General features: G+C 37.3%; 1 protein-coding gene across 1 annotated transcript in view; it reads right to left on the bottom strand.

Annotated features, from left to right (window-relative positions):
• Positions 1 to 25387, bottom strand: part of ANKIB1 (ankyrin repeat and IBR domain containing 1) — a 2275843-nt gene that overhangs the window by 1982598 nt on the left and 267858 nt on the right. Inside the window, 1 exon segment of the mRNA XM_044067672.1 lies at positions 3844 to 4105. Coding sequence (XP_043923607.1) covers positions 3844 to 4031 — 188 coding nt within the window. The 5' untranslated portion in view covers positions 4032 to 4105.

The raw sequence follows: 25387 nt of genomic DNA, 5'->3' as shown, positions 1-25387 counted from the left end.
TTCCCACCAGGTGGGCCCCCCATGCCTAGTCGGATGCATCTGTTGTTAAAGTTTGGCTGGCAGGGGGTAGAGTGAAATCCCGTCCCATGTTTTGGTGACATGCCTTTGCCCACCACAGAAACTCCTGTTGTAGGCAGGGAATGAGAGGAATCACTGTTTCCAGACCGTGACAAAGTTTACTCCATAAACTTTTTAGGTACCACTGTAGTTTCCTCATATGCAGTCTTGCATATGGAATCAGTAGAATGCAGAATGCCATGAACCCCAAAGCCTGAAGAGTTTGGCTTGCAGATAACTGGGTTTTTGTTGCCATCTGTTTGAAGTAAATAGTCAGTTGCCTTTGTTTGTGTGAGGAAAGCCATCTGGGCAGTTGTATTCAAGCTTGCACCCAGGAATGTTATCTTTTGATAGGGTACCAGTTGTGATTTCTTTTTGTTTATTGTGTACCCTAGGCATGTTAGAAGCCTTTTCACAAATGCTAGATACTGAAGAAGAAATGTCCCTATTCTCTGCTTGAATGAGACAGTCATCCAAGTAAGGATAGATTTGTATACTTTTGTCTACAAAATGCAATTACTGGTGCCAGGCACTTTGTAAAGACCCTGGGCGCAGTAGATAAGCCAAAGGGCAGTGCAGAGAATTGGCAATGCATAAAGTCAGCCTTGAAACTGAGGTATCTTCTGCACGATTCCCTTATTGGGATATGCAGGTATGCCTCTTAAGTCTAATGTCACCAGCCAAGCATTCTTGCCCAGCATGGGCAGAAGCTGCTGCAAAGTTAGCATTTTGAATTTTGGAATGTCCAGGAATGGGTTCAAAATTGATAACTCCAGTATTGGGCACCAGGCCTTGTCTTTTCTGGGTACCAAGAACAGTCCTGAATAAAACCCTTGTCCTTTTTCCTGTTCTGGCACTGGCTGAATAGCCCCTATATCCATGAGGGACGTAACTTGTTTCTGTGCCTCTGCCCATTGATTTTTTGGCAGATCTGGCAAACTGTTTGCAATTGGCAGAGTGTAGAAATGGAATCTGTATCCCTGAGACACTATGTTTAACACCCACTTGTCCTGGGTTATTAACTGCCAATTTTGAGCATAAAGTGCTAATTTTCCCCCTAAGGGTGCTGCCAAAAGATAAGTGCTTGGTGATGGCAGAGGGAAGTCATTGAGACTGTTTACTGTAGGGTTGCACTTTATTTCCTCCAGATTTGGAGGTAGAAGCACCCCATTGCTTTGACCTGTAAGAATCCTGTGACTGGTATCTAGAACCTTTGGGACGCCTGGATTTGCCCCGCTGAGCTCTGTTGGATACAGGAAAGGACCAATTTTTTGTAGGCCAGTGTCTACTGAATCTTGGTGGCTGCACTTGTAAGATGTCTTTTACAGTTTGCATAGACTTGGCTTTTTTTTTTCCATTTTCTTTAAAACCTCTTCTGCCTTAATACCAAACAGAGTATCATGCTGTAAAGGTGCATCCAGCAATTTAGCTTTAACATGATCTGGCAAATTTTGTTCTTTCAGCTAGGCATGCCTCCTAATCACAGATCCAGTAACTGCGGCCCTGCAGGAGGCCTCTAAGGAATCAAAACCACATTGCAAAGTATGCTTTCCAACTTGTTCTGCTGCATGCAATAATTCCTGCAATTATTTATTTTCTGCACATTCAAAAATCAACATAATTTTCTGTTTCAGTAATCCCATAACATGTTGTTGATACTTGAGCATATGAAACTGGCAGTTTAAGGCCCTAATTGCCAAGGTTGCAGATGTATAAACCTTCTTTACCCATCTATCCAGTGCCCTGGAAACTCTGTCAGAGGGGGTAGGATGTTTTGCTGTTGAGGCCTTAACACCTTTTGGACCCTGTGAAATAGTTTAAGGGTCAGCAGCAGGATTTCTAAATAAAAATTTGTGCGAGTCAGGAACCCTGTAATACCTGTCTGGCTTGTTAGGAGCCGGAGGTAAGGAGTCTGGAGTCAAGCTTGAATCATCCACAATGTCTAAAACAGGAGGTATGGCTAAAGGCCTACGCTGAGGGAGAAGAAGGAAATCCCTAAGCCTCTTTTTTGATTCTGAGAAATCTTGACTCTCCCAGTGAAAATGTTCCCTCAAAGTATGCAAGGTTTCTCCAAAGGAATAATCTTCAGAAGGAGATGCAGATGAAATAGATTACTCTGCATCAGAATCCTCATAGGGTGGTATAGATAATTCCTCATCGGAAGAGGAATCAGAAGAAATAGAAACCTGATCTGAAGATTCATAATCAGTGTCTTGGCCTAGGCCTCTTATCAGGAGGGGGTTGGGTACCCCTGATAAAGGTAATTATGTCTTCAGCCATTTTGATAATTTGCTTTTTGGGCATAGAGGCCTGTGCACGTGGCTCATGTGTCATTTTTTTTAGCTTTAGAAATTGCTTTTGTCTTTGATTTTGAAGCTGGCGTCGGTTTTATATAAAAATGTTGTAGCCTGAATACACCCTCAGAAGCCGGTGCCTGCTCAGCAGCTCTGGACCCATTCGAGGGAGAGACATCCGTGGGTATAATACTTTAAGAATCTCGCGGCTTGCCGGACTCCACATGGGTCACGGTAGAGGTCTGCAACTCAAAAGTAGCAGGTATCAGGGGCTGCGAAAGCACCTCACTGAGTACCGGCGAACCGGCGACTGGCTTAGGAGAAGCTTCGTCATCTGTTTTGGACCTCGACGGTCTGTCTCTGTCCTTTTCTTTGCGTTTTTTGTGAACTCTGGTAGTCGGATTGCTATCAGACGACATTTCAGGATAGTTAAATCTGTTTCCAAAATATTTTGAAGCAAAGATATACCAATGCTTAACACTGCGTTGGTTAAATCTAGCACAAAACCGACAGCTAGGCATGTTATGATCAGGGCCTAGGCAAGGAATACAGTATAAATGGAAATCCTTATGAGGTATTTGCTTCCCACAAGTAATGCAATTATTAACTTTTACTGACATGAGTATGGAGCAAGAAAAAGTTTCCCCAATGGGGTACTTAGCTTTAGTGAAGACTTCGGTTCTGAAACTCGAATTCGAAAATTTCAGGAGTCGGCCGACCAGTACTTGCGAACTGCTTCTGCTTCGGGCACTGCATGGCAAGAAAGACTAAAGAAAATGGCGTTGGCTGCCTGTTTTATACCCCTGACGACCTGACGTCATGGAAGAGGAGACAACAACTGACGCAGGACCCAAGACTTTGGAATTCAGGCCGACTGAGGGCAACCTGCCAGCAGATTACCCAACTGTATTGACTGCAACGGTGAAACACAAAGAACATCCATTAACGCTACCACCCCTTTCTTCCAGGATGTTGGTAATTCTCCTCTTAAAATACTATTAAACAAAACCTTCCAGATCTTCATCAGAATTTTCACCTAGCTTCCAAACTTCCACAGGAATACAATCTATTCTTATGGACTTTCCTGTAGATTAGTTATACATCACCATTTTATCTCATCTCTTCCTTTAGTTAACAATTTTCTAAACAAAGGTCTAAAAAGCAGTTACTGCTAAAGAAAATACTTTTTTTTTTTTTTACTTCTGGACGATACCATCAGTGCAAATAAAAAGCAGCCATTGTGGTGAATAAAATGTAAGGGCAAGATTTTTTTTTAAATCTAAAAATGTAATGCTAATTTCCATTACTACAAAACTGCAACTTAGTTATTTTGATGAAGGCTGTGTCACAATGAATTTAGATGTTACCCTTTCCTTCTCTGTAAGATCAAGAGTCCCAAGATTTTATTTAGGAATTCACATATCCACTGTACTTATAATGTAAGGAAGCCATTAGTAAACATTTAAAAGCGGATGATTTTTAAGTTTCTTACCGTAACAGTCTGGTCATAGCATGCCGTGTTGAGTAGTGCATGGGAGTGTTGTGCTGATATGCTTCACCATAGGAGCTGTTAGGATCAAGGGCCTCCCTCAGCTGAGGACTACTGTCATAAAGCTGCCAGGCCAGGGTTTCATCACCACTTATGAGTGCCTTCCGAAACTTAGTACTTGTATTCCCCATGATGTTACAGTAACTGCATTCACTTGCTTTTCCCCTTCAACCACTCTGTGCAAGGCTGCAACATGCTTTTCTTCCTGCAATGAAAGGAAAGATTAAGGTAAGAATAATGCCCTGTAATGTCAGATGCACAATTTCATTCAGCGATAGTAAACTACTGTACAGGACAGTCTATACAACAGTTTGTTATGCAAATACACTGTACTGAATTTACAATCCACATAGGTAGCATTTTGTAAAAAAATGTCAAAAGTGATGCATCATCACTTTGCTTAGTTCTATAAAAAAGTAATCTGAATGCACACGGACTTTTTGGATGGAGTTCAGGCCCACAGAGTGACAGACATTTTACAAATTTATGAAACTACCGTAATTAACTACAGCAAAACATCTGTCATTAGAGTAACCACATCCTGCTGTACTTTACAGTGAAAAGAAGCTTGCACGGAAGCTGCCAGATCACTGTAAAAGATATCCAAACCACTTAGTATGACAATCAGGAGAAGCAAAAGATCCATGTATTTAGCCATAGCAATAAAGGAATTCTCAGGAGTAGGGATGTAGCTAGGAAGCTAATGTGAGGTGGTTGGATCCAAAAGGTGACAGAAATGCTTAGAGTACGCAAATAAAATTTGCATCAATGGAAATGCACAATGCCAGATGGAAATGGCAAACAGGTGACATAAGACGAAGTATGACTTCCAGTCAAACATTTCTGAATTAAACTGCCACTTCCCAAAAAGAAAAGTCCTTAGAATTACAGGGAAAAGCATTATGCCTATAAGAATGACAGTGTCACACATGGATCAAAAAAACTATTTGCAAATGCTTATGTGTGGGTAGAAGGGGGTAAAGTTTAGTTCTCAACCATTAATTTCTATGCGATTTGACTTGCCCTCGATGAAATCAACTTAAGAGGTTCCAGATGATATCAAGACACTAAAGCCCTTTTTAACTCACAATCCACTTACAATAAAATGTATCACAAAAATTCAGTACACTGCAACAAGAAAAAAGTACTCAGTATTAGGTTAATTTTAAATCAAGAAAACTTCTTTGACATAGAGCATAATATTGTTGCAAAAAAAAAAAAAGACACTGCATAGTTACTACACTGACCAGACCAAACACACACCGACCGTGTTTATGTGGAATAATATCTAACAATTAATAAACAACTTTTGTGTGACATTACCTGAGGACTTGCAACTGTTTTTTCTTCCATTTTCTGAAACATGATACTATGAAAACAGTTATAAATTTATTTTCACTGGCTTAAACCTATGAACCTTGAAAAGGCCCTCGACTAACCCACTGGAACTTTACAAATGGGACAGAAATGAAGTGAAGATGCTGGAAATTATTCAGGTGAACCAGAAAAAGGCTAGAAACTGTATTTATTACACGAGGTGAGTGCTGAAAATTCTAAGAACTACAGGGAACATAGGAAAGACAGTTTAAATGGTTAGAAAATGGCTGCTAATGCTCAGACAGGGACCTCTGGAGGTGCATTTTCATAGCTATAATGTTGTAGGCCACAAGGTATAGTTCAAGACTTAGTTCTACACAACTATTTCTCAAATGCAAACTTATGGAAAAGTCTACAGGAAGAACGACAAAAGTAATCAGGACTTGTCTACAAGAAATAATAGGCATTTTTAACACCTTTACTGAATTAATCACTCAAGACAAACATGCATTTATATTAAAGAAAACAATGTTAATATGTTCAAAACTACAAACATTATGCATCACATATATATTTTTATACAATTATTTATAACCCAATATTATATAAATTGTCCAATTCCTTCCTTCCCTTAAACCTTACTCCTCCTCCAAAAAATTATTCTGTTTGTATTGTTCCCACAATTCCCATGTTTTCTATGTGATTTGCTCCTACCCTTTTCTAAAGATCTCACTTCCATTTCTTTTATCTCTGATAATATTCACAGCTTCAAACACAGTTGATTTAGACCTTGAATTCCATTTTCTAGTAAATGATTTTTGGCAGCCCCCAGAATTAAACTTAATGAGGCCTTACTACGTCTAGGCAATTCAGATCCTGTATCCCAGATCAAAATAAGCATTTCCTTAGTTACACCCATTTCCTTACCCTTTATTTCTGAAATAGCACTCTCTAAGGAATTTGAAGTCTGCCAATTCTTTACACTCCCAAAACATATGTTCTTAGTTACTTTCTTCCCCATCACACCTCCAACATCTGCCATCTACCTGAGGAAAATTTTTTTGGAGTCTGCTTCTGGTATACAAAATACCCATACAAAGACTTTCAAGCAAAAATCCTGACTCCTCTAGACATTGTTGCATATTTGGAAGCCATGCACATGTACTCCCATTGCTTCCTTGTGAACTGTTTACCCAGTCTATCTTCCCAATACGTTTTAACCTCCTCTGACTGATCCCTGTAGTTATCAGGCAATACTTTATATGCCCTACTAATTATTCATTTTTAACAGCAGCTTCTATTTGCAATTCTACTAAAACCACTACTAGAGCAGGTCTTTCACTTAGGATTGCCCTACACCTTTCTCTTTGCCTGCACTCTGATATCAATCTCTAATAGTCTCCAGTCTGGAATCCAAATGTCTTCTTGGCCTGTTCCCACTCTATACCCTTTTCCTCTCTAGTTACTTGCTCCCAATATCTTTTTTCCTTTGCCAGTTTTCTCCAGTAAATTTCAGCTCCCTCTTGCCTACTCTCTGCACTCCTAACTGAAGTCATCCCTATCAGAAGAATCTCCTTTCTTCAGTTTTGGTTGGCTTAGTTCTTAGAATACTTTCTGCTACCTTACAAATATAACATTCTGTATGGCTGCTGTTATTCTCCATAAAGACCTGCATCCAAAACCCCAATCTCACCTCACTTCTTAAATTCCCCTCCCCACTTAATAATTATCCCTTCAACTTTGAATTATAGCTTTCTGCTTGTGTTATAAACATGCACCTCAACTGCATAGCTCTTAAATATCCATTCAGATCAGATGATCCTAAAACCACGTTGTTCTATTGGAAGGACCAACTCATGCCAATTAATCCTTGCCCTATTCAACTCCGAGATAAAATCCTTCAACTCATTAATAATTTCTGTCCACAATTTCTCCTCTGGTTGATAAAAATATGCCTAACCTGATATAAAACTAAAGGGACTAAAAAACTTATGTTCACTCCTTGTTTCTTGCTATCCATCTCTGTAAAAATGAGCTTCCAGTTTCTCAGATTTTCTATTCTCTTTTGTTAAGTCTCTTCCCACATATCCTTAGCCACCACAACAGAATCCTTGTAAACCCATTCTACTTAATACTTTGTTTTATTACGTCCCCATAAATATTGGTATTGTTGAGCTAATCCATGTGTGGGTACACAGTTTATAGCTATACCCTTTGTTTTGTCTTCATTATTTTATATTCTGAAAAGACTACATACTGTCTCAGAATGTTCCACAACACTGACATGTCCTTTTCTGGTTTTACTGAGTACAAAATAATATCTGCAAATAAAGGAAACTTTACTTGAATATCATAGCAATTATATCCTTGAATTTCTAAATCCCTTATTTTCTTTGCCAATGCTACTAAATATAATGCAAATAAACAAAGGGGAAAGAGGACTAGCCTGCCTACTTCATCTGTTAAGACGCATCTTATCAGACAGGAACCCTCCCATTTGCCTCCAACTCATATATCCGCCTTCTTAATCATTGCTGTACTTCTAAAAACTCCTGCTTACTTTGCTGAATGCTTTCTCTGCATCAAGACCCACCAACTGCAGCAGTATTTCTCACATTCTGCTTCCCTCTGGATCATCACTGTTCTACTAATGTTGTCAAATGTTTGCCTCCCAAAACAATGGGTCACGATTTAAAGAAGCATTTGGAACAACGTAGTGCAAGAAGGGATTTGAACATTATTAACAATAATAAACACACCACTAAGTGTGGGGCTTGCCAACAATGCCATGTCATAATGGAAGATGAAACAATTATATTGGATAATGTTAATAATACCATTATTAGGTTTAGACAAGGCAATTGCAACTCTAAATTGGTGGTATACTTGGCAAAGTGCACTGCATGTTCTGGATATTATACAGGTAAGACAGAAAGATGCCTTAAAAATGCATCTATGATCACCTATATAGTATAAAAAGGAAAGATTCCAACAATGCTTTGTACAGGCATACAGATAAGTGTGGTGAGACGCACACCTTTAGGTTTGCCATATTAGAAAATATTTTGTCTTATGTTATAAAGGAATGGGGAAAAAAATACTTGAGCTAACAATATAGTGGAGTCAGAGTTTAATAGTGTGTGTATCGACATATTCTCCCCATGTGAACGAGATTAAAAACATTATATATAAACATTGGAATACCCTGATAGTTGAAGTAAAAAAGGAGGTAGAAAGACCATGTTTCGTTTATAAAATGGGTATGAATATTAAAAAGTTAAACAAGAGAATGACAAAGAACATAGGTGGTAAAAGTCTGAGCACACATACTAGAAAATGTGGATCCTGTAGACAGTGTTATGTCATTAATGAAGTTAGTGGATGCAAATTGGATGATATTAATAAAACGTATGTTAAGTTTAGGAAAGGAAATTGTAACAGTAGAAATATAGTATATTTAGCCAAATGTGTATCCTGTACTGCCTTTTACATAGGAAAAACTGAAAGGCAGTTTAGGAAGCGGATATATGAGCATTTGTACAGGATCAGGGTTAAAGATACGAAGAATGCTCTGTATAGACACATTAGCAAGAATGGAGAGACATATAGTTTTATATTTGCCATAATAGATCAAGTGAATATCATCCCTCGGGGGGGGGGGGGGTAATTACAAAGCAAAAAATAGTATATTTAGCCAAATGTGCATCCTGTACTGCCTTTTACATAGGGAGAGTGCATGGCAAATTTTGACTGATGCCACAAAAAATCCTGGCATCAATGATTTTATTTCTATTAAACCTTTCTTGCAGTTACTATAGATTAAGCTTATATTTTTATTGTTATTAGTGATGAAGGTGGCTGTTAGGATGTTTGAAAAGTATTTGTATAAAATGTTCCCCATTAGTTTTTCTTTTTATTTACTGCATTATATTGTATATAGCATGCATTGTAGATTGGTTTTGTCATCTTGTTAGATGGCATCATATTGCAGATTATTTTTAGCCAAAGCATACATGCTTTTAAGTTGCTTACTTTTAAATTTTTGTATTTTTAAAAGAATTTCTATAATGGTGAAATATGAAGATGCAAGTCATGTATGAATGATATTTATTATACATGTACTGGCGCTTTAAATTAATTCAGCTAATCTGAGCAGAGTGTCTTTTTAAAAAAATTGGCGCCAAAAAGTTTTTAAAATTGATTCTGATCTGTTCGTATAGTGTTCTGAGGAAGTCTGCATTCAGCAGATGAAAGCACTTAACCATACACTTATGCGATTTATCGTTGTGATTTTTTAATTGAATAAATCATTTTAACCCTTGTTCGGGTCCAGTTTCACTTCTAGTCTGGTTCAACATAACGGAGACGGACTGCCATCTCAAGTGGATTTTCGGGAGTTGTTACCAGCTTGTATTTTAGAAAATATTAAACTCAATCCGAGGGGGGGCAATTATAAGGCCACTCTTAGATATAAGGAAGTGTGGTGGCAACACTTTACGGATGCTTCAACACCACCAGGTTTGAATGATCATATAACAATCAAACCAATTTTAGTTATAAAACAATAATTTTGCTGTAACTGTTTGGTTGTTGAGTAGTATGTATCACACTAGTCAACATCAAGTATTTTTTTGTGTATAGAGTTTATTTATGGGTAGTTTTATTTTAGGTAAAAGTTTTTTTGAGAACATTTATTTTAAAAAAAGTTGTTTTAAAAAAACTTTTTGATACATGCATTATGTAAACAGGTTTTATATTTATAAATATGATAATTTTACAGCATTTTGTTATTAGATTTATGAAATGTATTTTTCAGTTTGGAATGGCATTTGGAATTAGTGTTTTCACTTTAAGGGTGGATTACACAGTCATTTCTTGGTGCCTAATTCACTACTTAAATGGTAATTTTTATCAGCCAATTGTTCTGAAGAAGCCCACATTCAGTGGGTGAAAGCGCTTAACGTTGTTTGTGAAGCAATAAAGAAGTCTGGATTTTATACAGGAATTTGACATTTAATCGGCGGATTTGTGGCTTCCAACATTGAATTTTTCTCTTTTTTTCTATTATATTGTTGCTTTTTCAACGTTTTTCGCATTCTGTTGTTGTCAGCCATGGATGTCACTGATGATGGCTCTCCTGTATCATCGTTTTTAGGGAGAGATGATATGCACAAACTTCAGGCTGTAGACATTACACTTAGAGGAGAAGTGAGCATACTCATTGAATTATTTACTACTGCTGGTTGCAATGCAGTAGGTAAGACACAGGTGGATGTTTCTATCACTTCCATTATCGGAATTTCATCAACAGCTGATTTAGTCAACGGTAATGGCTCGAAGTAGGATGGTTTTCAGAGGGACAATCAGATGAAGGTGTCCCCCGATATTTCCAACTTGTCGAAGGATATTCAACAATTGCCAACTGTTCAAATTGATTGTTCGCAGTCGTGGGAGATTCTTAATGGCCAGAGATCCAGGTTTAGAAGAAGTCCGGTGATCGACCTTCCTAAAACATGGGCTCAAGTTTGAGCCATGAGACAGCAGCAAATTGAATTCATCTGAATTTACATTTGATTTTTCTTTTTATGACTATGAGGAAGAGGCCAAACGGATTGGCACTAAACCTGAAAGAGTTCAACAGATAAAAACGTATTCCAATGTGGCAGGGAATGCCACCAAACACAATAAAGGTACTGTTAAAGAATGTGTTAATACTGGGCACAGTTATAAAGCAGTCAATAGTAGTGGACTAAATGAAACTCATTTACAAATGTTTTTACAATGAATTGCAATTTTGACAGATATGAACAGGGAAAGGCTAATGACACTCAAGAAAATGTTTTGCCTGATGCTACTTTAAGAGATTACATTTATCTTTTGGGAAAAAAGTTGAATGCCATAAATCGTTTCAAATTGGATAATGTGTATTTAAATAAGTGTTTAACATTAGAAATAGTACCCATGGGATTGCGATTTTTCAAGCAACCAATGGGTGCAAGTTTTACAGAAAAGAATAGGAGTGAATTTAATCAGTTATTTAATCAGTTCGGGTTCAATTACATAAAATTATTGATTAAACTCAATGATGAGAGACTCTGTATGACCATGCATGAAGCTGAAGAACTTACTCATAAGATTACTAATGATTTATTGTTCAAGCAATGGAAGAAGTTATATGATAAACAGTTTTATCTTGCAGAAAAGAAGATACAAAAAAGTTATTATAAAAAAATGTAAAAAGATTACTAGAGATGTTACACAGTATAAATATGATCAAGCATACGCATGGAACGATAAGAAACACAACGGTTATCATAAAGCTAAGGGATTTTCTCAGATGAATTGGTCCAAGGAGCCGAACACATATCATGGTGAGGCACAGACATGCCATGTAAATGATAGATTAAAATTTCAGAGGGGCTGGAAACAGCAACAACAAATGCAATGGCAAAAGGGAGGGGGATGGAGACAGGACAACCAACATCCCAAATATGGACAACACAAGAATAAATATTGGAGGAAAGAGAGATATTGGTAAATTATGATGATAGAGGTGAGGTCATTAGGGGGAATATGATTACAGTTGATGGGTTTATACATTGTTTCAACAATTTTAAAATTTATAATTATTCTAGCTTGATTTTGAACACAGTGCATTTTGATTTATTGTCCAGAGGGATGAAATACATCCTCACATTTTGCTTCCAGCTGGTTGATTGTCTTTGTGGAATTAAGCTTTTTCTGAAGATTAACTTAACTATCATGTTTAAGGATAGGCCTAACATCGTTAATAATTCTGCACCTGGATTCGTATCTATGTTGAAGAAAAAAAGTACATGTATACCTCCCATGCATCCATATGTTGAGGTATATGAGAAACAGGTTTTTAAGGAAATATACAAACTTCAAAACAAAGCAAGGACTGGTAAAACTATTTGTAACCTTAGTGATGATGAGATAAAAATATTAAAAGATTTAAAAGAAGATTCTAACATTTGTGTCATGAAGCCAAGGGGGGGGGTATTTATGATGCTTTGGAATACACTAACAAAATGTATGAGATTCTTCAACAGTCGAGTAATTATGAAACTGCATCCATCAATGAAATTAACATTGCCTACCAACATATAGTCTCATATACATAAGAGTTTCTGATTGACAATAGGATTACAGTGGATGTATATAATTTTTTTAAGGTTGAATATCCTAAATTAGCCACTTTGGAAGGTATTCCTAAGATGCATAAAAATTTAAATGATCCTTCCTTCTGACCCATCATTTCTGGTAGTCATTCCAAAACGTACCCCTTAGGGGTAGCTATTGATACATGGTTGAAACACATCTATGGTAATATTCCACACATGGTAAAGGACTCTTGGGAGTTCTTGGGTAATTTTCCCACAGAAGTATGGAAGGAAGGGTATACATTTCTGACCACTGATGTCATTGACCACATTTCATGTATTCCAAAGGAGGTTGGATTGGAAGCATTTTGTAACAGTATTAGAAAATACAGTAATGTAGGATGGGATAAGATATGTCTGATCATGGAGTGTATGTCTATCGTGTTGATCTCAATTACATCTTTTTTGAGGGTGAACATTTTCGACAGAGCAGGAGGGTAGTGATGGGGGATGCTTGTGCCCCCATCTTTGCCAACCTGGTCATGTTGGATTGGGAAGAGTCTGTTATTTTCCCAAGCACCCTCTTCCAACATGTGAGCCACTACTATGGATTTCTGGATGACATCTACATCCTATGGGATGGTAGTCCAGCCGAATTAGACTCCTTCATTACATATTTGAAGTCTAGTAGTGAATATCTTAGATTTATACATTCAATCAGCTGTGAAGGGATTGCTTACTTGGATACACTCACATCCAATGATGGAAAGGGATTTAAATATCATATATATATATATATATATATATATATATATATATATATATATATATATAAAAAGCACATTTTCCAACGATTATTTGGAATACACTCGTAATCATCCTAGAAAACAGATGTATAATATTTTCAAGGGGCAATGCATTAGAGCAGCCCACATGACATCCAGGTATGCAGATATGATTGAGGAATTGGATTTCATTCCTGAGTTATTTAAGGAGAGGGGGGTACAGCAGGGAAATGATGTCTAATGTAATACAATATGTTATTCAGGAATGGAGCTCTAAATATCCGCCCCTATTAGGTGCGCTTCAGAAGGGGACTATTTTCCCTAATAAGGAAAAATGAGTAGAGATTATGACAGACAACTATCAGTGTGCATGTATACTTGAATATGGTCCTCAGGTACATAAAATTAAGAGAATATTAATCAACAATTGGAATATACTATTGGCAGACCAAGATATAATAGATACTGTGGGTACAAAGCCAACATTTGTGTATAAAATGTGTCGTAATTTTAAGAAACATTTAGAGCAAGGTAGTGTAAGAAGGGATTTGAACATTATTAACAATAATAAGCACACCATTAAGTGTGGGGCTTGCAAACAATGCCATGTCATAATGGAAGATGAAACTATTATATTGGATAATGTTAATAATATCGTTATTAGGTTTAGACAAGGCAATTGTAACTCTAAATTGGTGATATATTTGGCGAAGTGCACTACATGTTCTGGATACTATATAGATAAGACAGAAAGATGCCTTAAAAAAATGCATCTATGATCACCTATATAGTATAAGGAGGAAAGATTCCAACAATGCTTTGTACAGGCATATAGATAAGTGTGGTAAGACACATACTTTTAGGTTTGCCATTTCAGAAAATATTAAACTCAATCCGAGGGGGGGCAATTATAAGGCCACTCTTGGATATAAGGAAGTGTAGTGGCAACTCTTTACGGATGCTTCAACACCACCAGGTTTGAATGATCATATAACAATCAAACTAATTTTAGTTATAAAACAATTTCACTGTAACTGTTTGGTTGTTTGAGTAGTATGTATCACACTAGTCAACAAGTATTTTTTGTGTATAGAATTTATTTATGGGTGGTTTGTTTTTCAAATATTTATTTAAAAAAAAAAACCCTTTCTGATACATGCATTATGTAAATAGGTTTTATATTTATAAATATGATCATTTTACAAGTTTTGGTTATTAGGTTTATGAAATGTATTTTTCAGTTTGGAATGGCATTTGGAATGAGTGTTTTCACTTTAATGTGGATTACACAGTCATTTCTTGGTGCCTAATTCACTATTTAAATCGTAATTTTTATCAGCCAATTGTTCTGAAGAAGCCCACATTCAGTGGGTGAAAGCACTTAATGTTGTTTGTGAAGCAATAAAGAAGTTTGGATTTTATACAGGAATTTTGGTCATTTCATCGGCGGATTTGTGGCTTCGAATGTTGAATTTTTCTCTTTTTTCTATTACATTGTTGCTTTTTCAATGTTTTTTTGCAAATAATCTATGCAAAAACTAAAAGAAAACATTTCAACTGTACATTATACCTGAAAATTACAGCCTATTAACTTAAATGTGTTTTTGTCCAGTCTTGCTTCTCTTTTTACATTGTAATGCCTACACTTCTTAAAACTATTAGAGAAAAAAAATACTTGTTTACTTCAAGATCTTTGGCACACAACTATCGCCAAAAATGCTTTACTACATAAAATGCAGTTTGTATCATAAAATGTTTTATACAAATACTGTTGAGAACAAAATTTGATTTCTTTTTCCCTTTTATTGTCCTTCCAAACATTAATGGAATGAAGTGAATTAGATGCAGGTCACTCCCTTCCACAAGTTTAATAAAGTCAACAAAAATCTAATCTTTCTGTCCCTTTTTCTTGTAAGGCCATATTTCACAAATATGATTGATGCTTTATAATCTCACATATATTCACTAATTTCAGTGTTGTTCATCATCTTCCTGTTAATTTCCATCTCCCAAGCCCAGATATTGGTTCAAAGTCCAAGGTACTCCCAATTTTTCTAGTCAACTCCTGTGCTTTCTTCTGTCTCTCTAGCATTTTCCTTTGGAACATTGGAAAAGGTTTCACTAGCAATGTCTCTCTATGAACTTCACTGTTAGAAGAATGAGAAACAGAGTCCCCTTCTGTTTGATGGATCACTTTTTTGTTGGACACATTTTTGTATTTTCTCATTAGCCTGTTCTGCATCAAAAAAGGACTTGGATCCTCCAGGAAAAAAATATTCTGAAGACAGCCAGATACAGCAGCTTGAATCTCACACCTGCCTCTTGAGAGTCTCCGATTGCTGGGAAAAATGTATTCTCTTCTGTCTGGTGTACAGTGAATAATAATTTTCTACAAACACTCTACCATCTCTAATTTTTAATATTCTGACCATCTACCACAGTTTTGTCAGGATAAACTCTTTCTGCTGGTATGCTTGCATCTTTACTAATACAGCTCATCTGCATTCTCATGGCTAGGTTTGAAGCATACTGAAAATGTGCCCTTTTCAATTAACAAACCCTGCTGCAAAATGCCAGTCCAGTTACTTATTTGTGCTTTCATAAAATGAATATAGTCTGTTCCTTCCACTTTCTCTGTATAGCAAAAATCAAGTTTTTTCTGCCCACTCTAATTGTACTATTTTTTAAAAAGCTCTGACTGAGCAGTCTTACACTCCACCTGCCTTTTCTTCATTTCAACCTCTGCTTTTTGCAGTTTTTAAAGTTATTCAGATGAACGATAAGCTTCTTCCATTTTTCCAGCCATTTATTATCTGATATATTTCTTCAATGTTATATTTATTTTAAACAGCTCTGAGCACATCTGACTTTATTTTTTCCTCTAAATTACATAAACTGCAGAAAAAAATGCAAATAGTAACCAATAAAAGAAAAAGCTGTTCGGGCACACCAGAAAACAGCTCACAGTTAATTTATTGCAATCAAGTTCCACACAAGTGCTTTTGCCCTGACACAATGCAGGGTTTTATCACGTGAAGCACCATGTTCAAATAACAGCCTCGCATCAGGCTTTGTGCCCACTGAATGGCGCACAGCAACAGTTATCCCACTCCACAAAGGGGGAGCCACCACTGATCCCGGGAACTATAGACCTATTAGCCTGACGAGCCTGGTCTGCAAAGCCATGGAACATATCATCATGGAACTCAAACAAAGACATTGGTAACCTCCAAACTCTGGATCCCACCCAGTTCAGGTTTGTGAAAGGCAGATCATGCCTCCTGAACCTGATCAACTTCTTTGAGGCAGTCACCAAAGCCGTAGATGAGGGTAAAGTGGTTCACACAGCCTATTTTGACCTCGCCAAGGCTTTCGACACCATCCCCCATTCTGGAATTACAGCTAAACTCAATAAACTAGGCATAAATCCCTAGGTCACAAGATGGGTTGCGAACTGGCTCACTGACAGATCCCACACTGTAAAAGTTGCAGACTCCAAATCTGACCTCAAACCAGTGACAAGTGGAGTACCACAGGGTTCCGTCCTGGGACCACTCCTGTTTGGTATATACTTCTCTGAAGTACAGGCTAAGACAGAAGGCCTCTGGCTAATGAAGTTCGCAGATGACTGCAAACTAGGAGCCATAGTCAAGTCCCCAAATGATGTGAACATCCTACAGAAGGGCCTCTCTGAGACAGATGCCTGGTGTCAGAGCCATGGCCTCAAGCTCAATGCCAAAAAGTGCAGTGTCATCCCCTTTGGTAAAAACTTTGTACCCATGAACTACCACATAGGCAGCAATCTACTTACCACCGAATGTGTAATAAGAGACCTTGGGACCCAGGTGGACAGTAGTCTCTCCTTTGATAATCACATCACCACAGTAGTCAGGAAGTCCTTCTACGTGGCACACCTCATCATAAAAGGGTTCTCGTCCAGGAAAAAAAGAGGTCATCGTTACCCTCTACTCATCACTCACTAGACCTATTATAGAGTACAATGCCCCTTTTGGAATGTACCTCACAAGACATCTGCAGCAGCTGGAAAGGCCACAGAAGTACCTCACAAAGAGGATTACTGGACTCAAACAAATGCCCTACACTGACCGCCTCAAAAAACTCCAGCTTTACTCCGTAGCATATCGCCAACTCAGAGGTGATCTCTGCCTAACATATAAAGCTATGTCAAACTCAAAGCTGTTGGACATGCTATGCCTAAAGAAATCCCAATCCCTCCGAGCTACACGCTCTAGGGACCTAAACCTTGTCACCACAATAAACAGGACATGCTGGAGGGATAGATTCCTAGCCCAGTGACTTCCCATACTCTGGAACAGGCTACCCATCTATGTCAAGCAAAGTTCTTCATTAGCACTCTTCAAGAAAAATCCTGATGAGTGGATGGGAAATAGGAAATACACCCCAGGGATCACTTCTGTGTCTCTGCTCGTCAGTGGCACAGGAAAATAACTTTCTTGGGTGGCGTAAGCCAGGGAACCTTGTTGGCTAGGCTTGCATAGGCCCTTGGGCTGATAGCCTAGTACCTACCTATGAACCTATGAATAATCCATTTTATTCACTTGATAAATTTAATACCCACCTTCTGCCCAACATGACTCTGCCTCTGTATATCCACAATATTACAAGGCTTATCTTCCTGGTTTCAATGTTACCCATCCTTTCACTTTATCCCACCTAAACCCTGGGTCAGAGATTGCAACAATTTCAAGTCTAGCAGTAGGTGGTTAACAGTAGAGTGATAATCCTTTAGGGTCTGTCATCTTATGCAGAAGAAAGTTTTCCCCATACGTTGCCCTCCTTGAATGAGGACTGTGGACATACTGTGATGAAGAGTTTAGCATTTACCTGCTTCCATGTACAAAACAGAAATTCAACTACCATAATACCTTATAAGAAGGTGCTAATATACAGGCTGCCTTCTGTCATGCACTGATGTCATCAGAAATAAATTACTGTACAACCATCTTGATCCTGGAAAAGAAAACAGCCACGAGAATTTGTAGGCAACTCTCCACAACTAACTTTGTAACAGTCTGAAACTGAGGAGCCACTTCTTTTGAAAAAGAAAGCCATAACTCAGCCTTTGGGTAGACTATAATAAGTAATGATTAAAAAGGAAAATATGGGATCCCAGAAAAAGAGATGCCACTAACACTGAACAAAAACGAACACTGCTCTACAGTAGGGAAAGAACTGGGAAATGCAGGTACCATCCACTTTACATGTAAACTAGTAACAAGATGGGACTGCTGGAGATGCACAGTTTAAAAATGCTTATATATCTGATGACAAAAAGTGTCTGCAATGGGAGACATCTCTGGAAGCACATACACTGAAAGAGATGCTCCAAATTAAGATTAATGAGTTCTGTTTCTCTTTCACTCCTAAGTAGCCATCAGATACTTCCTCCAGTGTCTTCTATCAGTAGATACTCAACCAAATGACACATTTTAAAATAAGTGCAACAAAAGAAATAGACACAGTTTGGAAGGAGTAACAAAGAAAGAGAAGCAAAGCCCCGGTAAGGTATAATCAAAATATTCCTCTAAAAGAGTATAATATGGGGACATATGGAGAGATGATAAAATCAGCAAGCACATGAGAATAGCATTGTTGGAATTGAATTCTTCCTTGTCTTGGTGAGTACTTTCATGAGGTGGACCCTGTTTTTACAAAATATATATAGACTACTTTATAAAGCACATATCATGGACAGAAGTAGGTTAAAAAAGACAGCTGTGTGCATGAGTCCCAGGATAAAAAAGCACCCAATCCTGGTAAGCACACTGATGCCAGGACTGGAAAAATGACAGTGTAGAAGCCTCAAGAAATGAAAACATTCCTACAATGGGGTTAGGCCATGCTCAGGGGGAGGATGCCCCCCCCCCCCATTGTAGAACAAAGTAGAAGTCCACAAAAACTGACAGGCCAAAAAACAGCCATAAAGACGACAAAGTAGACTATTGAGAATAAGAAAGAAATTACGTACTGTTACTATTATGCAAGAAGCCCAGAATTTCTGGATAGAAGTTATACAAAAAGATTAAGAAAGAAATTAGAGAACTTAACAGGGCAGTTTGAGATTACCTGATTTGAAGGGATATTTCAGAGCTACACAGTTAAAGCTTCTATAAACAGCACAAGCAGAAACCTATAATAAAAAGTGGAAAGGGATGATGATGAAACAGGGGGGAAGCTCAAGAAACAAGGAGAGACTGGGATTTTTGATGCAGATCCTTAAAGAGAATAACAATAACCATACAGAATATTATGTTCACAAAGTGACAAAAAGCATTCTAAAAACTAAGCTAACATGGGAATGGAGAAAGGGATTCTGATGATAGGGATGACTGCAATTAGGGATATAGACAACAGGCAAGAGGGGGCTAGAATTTATTGGAGAAAACTGGCTAAGAAATCAAGGTATTGGGACCAAATCACTAGAGAGACGGCAGGAAAGGTAACATAATGGGAAGAGGCCAAGAATTTATTTGGAATGCAGGCTAGAGAGTGCCTTCCTTATCAAGGGCTGATAGAGTCTAGGCAAAGGGAAAGAAACGGGGATCCTAAGTGAAAGACCAGCACTGGTACAGTTTTTAGAATCAAAAACAGAAGCTGCTGTTAAAAAGAATAACTGGTAGAACATACAAAATATTGCATGAGACTCCAACGCTGAAATTCTTATTACCAAGCTTCAACTTAACACATTCAAATCCATCTATATTATCTGTATCTATCTTCCTCCTGGTAATAACACTGTCACCATAGAAAATATCCTTTGTTGGTTATCCCAAAATTTACCCCAGGAAACCATAATACTAGGTGATTTTAACATTGATTGGAAGTGTTGTAGCAGTATCCAGCCTAACAGCCATATTAACCTTTTTGTTTTTTCTCAAACCATTACCTCCCCTACTAGGATACACAAGCCTAACAAGAAAGAAAGTACCTTAGATTGGATTCTCATAAATAATTATCCCCGGACATATGAAGCTGGAACCCTCCCTGATGATGTAAGTGACCACTCACTAACCTACATCATCAGGCTTAAATCCAATCTACCTAATTCAACCATATCTAGGACAATTAGAACCAAGAAAAACTTCAACCCCAATCTCTTCCAGAGAGAACTAAGAGCATGTAACTGGTCTCCCTTAAAATACCTCACACTGGAGGAAGCTGTTAATTACTTTAATTCTAACTTCCTAGTCATACTAGACCACCATGCACCAACCCGCTCTATTAGAATGAGAACTAAATCTGCCCCATGGCTTTCAAAAGAAACCAGGCAAAAAATCCATCTCAGAAATAAATACTGGAATAAATCTTGTTTAACTAAAAACTCAGTAGACCAACACAACTTCAGACAGCTGAGAAATGAAACTAAAAAAGTTATACTGTCTGACAAAAGAAACTACTACCTACAATTCCAGCAGACTCTCCATAATAAACCACAAAAGTTCTGGGCGAGTATTAATCAATTATTACACCCAGGTCAATCCATCACACCAAACCCACAAGGCACAGACCAGGAGAATTCCAAGCAGACTGCTAATGCCTTTAATAGCTTTTTCACTGAGGCCATTCAAACTCTTGCCAGTCAGTTATCGACTCAGAACTTAACTATATACAACTCTAACTCTAACCTATCCCCCTTCATTTCTCTTCCAACCAGTCCCAACAACATATATTCTTACCCTTATCCAAAAACTGAAACCGTGCACTCCTTCAGCAGACCAACTACCTTCTGAATATCTACAAAGGGCAGCCAAATCCATCGCCTATCCCATTTCCATTCTCATCAACAGAACCATCAGTGAAGGACACATACCTAAAATCTGGAAAGTATCCCATATTATCCCATTTCACAAGCGTGGGAACTCTACTGAACTCTCCAATTACCGTTCCATAGCCCTACTTTCTCCCTTGGCAAAGATAATGGAAAAATGCATCCACAGACAATTGCTAGACCACCAAATCCAAAATAACTTACTTTCAAACTCTCAACATTGTTTCAGACCTTCCCATAGAACTACTATTGCCCTCCTTTCCTTTACTGACTGTATTAACAAAAACCGTAACCTCAATATGCTTTCCTCTGCAGTGTTTATAGATCTGTCTAAAGCATTTGGATAGGGTAAATCACCAGATACTTATAAATATCCTCAAATCCCTGTCACTAGATGCACTAGCTATAAAATGGTTCCAGTCCTACTTAGATAACAGACAACAGGCTGTACTTTGGCATAACATTCTATCTACCCATCTGCCTGTTAACATTAAGGGTCCATATTAGGACCTCTCCTGTTTTCTATATTTATCAACAACCTTCACCTAGCAATCCTCCAAGCTACATGCATACAATATGCAGAGGATTCCACACTTATATGCTCAGCCACATCTATATCTGAACTTCACTCCCTTACCCAAAGTGTGTTTAACACAGTTGAACAATGGTTTGCACAGCACTGTCTCTTTCTGAACCCCAAAAAAACAAAACTCCTCCTTCTTACTCCTACTTGTAAGTCCCCCCCAAGAGACTTCACAGTAGCATCCAATAATGGTACTTTCATATCCCCAGATCCAACTACCAAACTACTAGGTATCACCATAGATAACAACCTTAACTTCAACATTCATATTAACAATACTCTAAAATCTGTTAATAGTAAACCAGGCTCTCTCTACAGGATCAAACCCTTCCTCTCTCCTGCAGCTAGAATAACTATTGCTCACACCCATCTAATTTCTACTGTCCTCTGTGCCTCACCCATATATACTAATCTCACTAAAAACAACCTTAATAAAATGGAAAACTCCTACAATAACATAGCCACATTTGCTACAGGTAACCCTTTCAGAACCCACCACTGCTTTAATCTAAAGCAACTGGGATGGCTTGAATTACAAAATCAGCTTAAATTCCACCAACTGACCATTGCCCATAAAACCCTTTACCAACCTACCAATACCCCTATACTATCTACCCTCATTACCCCCTACAACAATCTAAAGACCTTACGATCATCACAAACTTCTTGTAAATATTTGTAAATCAAACAACAGGGCTTGGGACTCTTTCTCTAATACTGTTGGAAAATCCTGAAACCTTCTTCCTAACGAACATTCCTCTCTTCCCTCTATATCACTCTTTAAAACCAAACTGAAACTTTTCCTCAGAACACACTGGTTGTGCCACTGTACTAAACCTGACTGATCAACTAGCTCTTCTTACTTGGTTCAACTATCCTCCTCGTCTCAGTAATCAAGTTCCTTTTCTTAATAACAACTTAACTTGTCCTTCTATACTACTACTTACATCTTCAGAATCTCATTAAGTAGACTATTACTAATATATTGTATAATTTCATCTCCTACATTTTATTTATGGCTACTTGTATACTAATATATTGTAGAATTCAGCTGCCATCTTTTTCTTTATGATGTACTGCAACTACATTTTGTATTGTACTAATTGTATCTGTATATTTTGCACTATGTTATGAACGAATGACCTCTTTGATTATTCTCTGTACTGCACCTGCAATGTTCATTGTATACATTAATTTTTGTGTATGTGATTTTGTTTCCTCGGGTCTCTACTGAAAATGGACATATATCCAGTTAGACTAGCCCAGTCAACAAATGTAAAATAAAACTAGAAGACTCAATCAGAGGAGGTTAGAAAGGATAGGGAAGAAAGACTGGATAAGCAATTCACAAAGAGACATTGGGGGGATATATGCATGTCTTCCAAATATACAACAAAGTCTAGAAGATTTAGAATCTTTGCTTGGATGTATTTACATAGGTATTCTTATACCCCAAGTAGTCTCCAAAGAATTTTTCCTCAGGTAGACAGCAAAGGTTGGAGGTGTGATGGGGAAGAAACAGGTAACTGAGAACATATTTTCTGGGAGTGTGAGGAGTTGGCAAACTGCTCTGTCAAAGATACTGGACGAGCAAATTAGTTGTAACTAAGGACATTTTTTGAGCTATGATACAGAAGCGGAATTGCCTAGACAAAGTAAGGCCTCGCTGAGTCTAATTATGGTAAAACACAAGCAGGTCCACCACAGGATGAGGGTGACAATAAGGCTAAGACCACAAGCAGTGGTAGGAAGCAGTTTAATCCACAAACACAATGACTGAGCGCTTTCACCAGAAAACCTGGTATCATCAGAGTCTTACAATTTAGTTACACCCAGCATAGTCTTATATACAATCATTGAAACCAATTAATCAATAATGAATTCTTGAATTAATTGTTTCTCTTAAAAAGGTACATTGAAACTAACAAAATCACATTTAAATGTAAATATAAATGTAAAAAAATGTAAAAAATTATATAAAAATGTGAATACATATATAAAATAAATATCACAAAAATCAAAAAAGACTTCCATCCTGCCCTTATTAATTGGCATATACATAAAAATATAAAAATACGAATGTATATGTATATATGTATATTTGACTTGATGTAAAGTAAAGTATATAATGTAAATAACTGTTATATATAAATGAATGTAATTCACAAATATATAAATATACAATGAAAACTCCTACTTTATTACTCCATATAAATTATGTATATATATAAATAATTAAATAACATGATATAATAATCTCTACATTTACAATGAATTAATAATTGATAATTATGGTGACTGCAAAAGAAGAAATTACTAGAAAACGTAAATCAAAGTCTAAACCAACTTTACTAGAAGTAGAGAATATAGTAAAAGAGATAAAACAACTGGAATTGGGATCATTTGAAAAGGTAGGAGCAAATTACATAGAAAAATGTGAATTGTGGGAAAAATACAAGCTGAGGAGGAACGAGGTTCAGAAGACGCAGGATTTGAATGAGCTATGTAATGTCTGACCAACGATGACTGGATAGATTATAAGTGATGTATAATGTTCGCAACTAAAATTATGTCAGTATGGTTTGTGAAGTATAATGTCTGCAACTAAAATTATGTCAATATGGTTGGTTTTCATTTATATAAATATATGATTGCTTATGTCATATGTGATTTTTAATAAAGATGTTTGCTTATTAAAAAAAAAGAAATTAGAGGAAAGAAAAATACTTGTGCATGAAAAGCTGACAAAAGATCCATGAATACCATTATATAGACCAAGAAACCTTGGGCAGTTTGGAAAAAGAAGCCACTGAGGAAGTGTGAATATAAAAAACAATCTAGAGATTTTTTCAAAGGTATATAAATTAAATATGGACATAGGAAAGAGAGATTTAATATGGTGCAATATTTATGCAAAGGAGAAAGCAAAACTAATCAACACAAAAAAGAAGCACCAAAATATTTGAAGACAAATACAGGCAAAGGCATCTGGATATGTAAAATTTTACAATACAAAAAATAAGAAAAAGGGGGAAAGTACAAAAGAGGATTAGTAATGGAGAAGTTAAAGAAACAGATACTGGAGTGAAGGAAATTCTCACTCTGGTAACATCACAGCATGACAGAAGAATGAGTCCCCAAACTGAGTAACAAGTGGAGTGGGAAGCAGCTGATCAGTTCCCATATAAAGATACTTTGGAGCCCTCAGTAGGAATCCAGAACAAAGGTTCAATTGGAGTTGCACATCAAGGACAGGAACAGGAAACTGTGACAAATTTGGCACAGTCAATGCTGTGGAGTGACAGGCCAGTGCGCTCCCATATAAAACAGCAATGGACGACACAGGTTGAAAATGAAGAGACTATACCACAGGAAGATGTGCTGGAACTTTCTGTAGAAATGGAGAACAAAGAATGTGTCCTTGGTTTACAAGAACATGATCTAAGGGAAGAGTTGCTTTATTTAATAGAAACAGACATACTAAGATCAATGAAGAACGAGACCACATAAAGTCAGTAAGAAATAAAATGTCAGAAGTTTGATAAAAAAAGAAGATATGTACTCACTATAACGTTCCATCTGAGTAGTTGTACTTCATTTGTCTTCAACCTGTGGGTTTCGGATACACATCAGATCCGACACTGACGCATTTTCCAGCTATAGATCCGAGCTCCAGACTCCTCCCCTTACACATAATGCCCCCCCCTGTCTCCCTTCAGATCAGGTTTGCTGCCTAAGAGGTATATACCTGACCCAAAATCACCTTATCATAAACAAGAATCTCCATGACACTCCCAGGCCTAGACAGAGTCAAGGGCCACACACTTTATGCAAAGCTAAATGCAGACTGCATCCATGATAAGGTCAG

This window comes from Protopterus annectens, chromosome 3.part1, assembly GCF_019279795.1.
Source record: "Protopterus annectens isolate FY-2018-M chromosome 3.part1, PAN1.0, whole genome shotgun sequence".
Taxonomy (NCBI): Eukaryota; Metazoa; Chordata; order Ceratodontiformes; family Protopteridae; genus Protopterus; species Protopterus annectens.
Note: the sequence above shows the minus strand (reverse complement) of the source record. Positions and strands in the feature narration are given on the sequence as shown.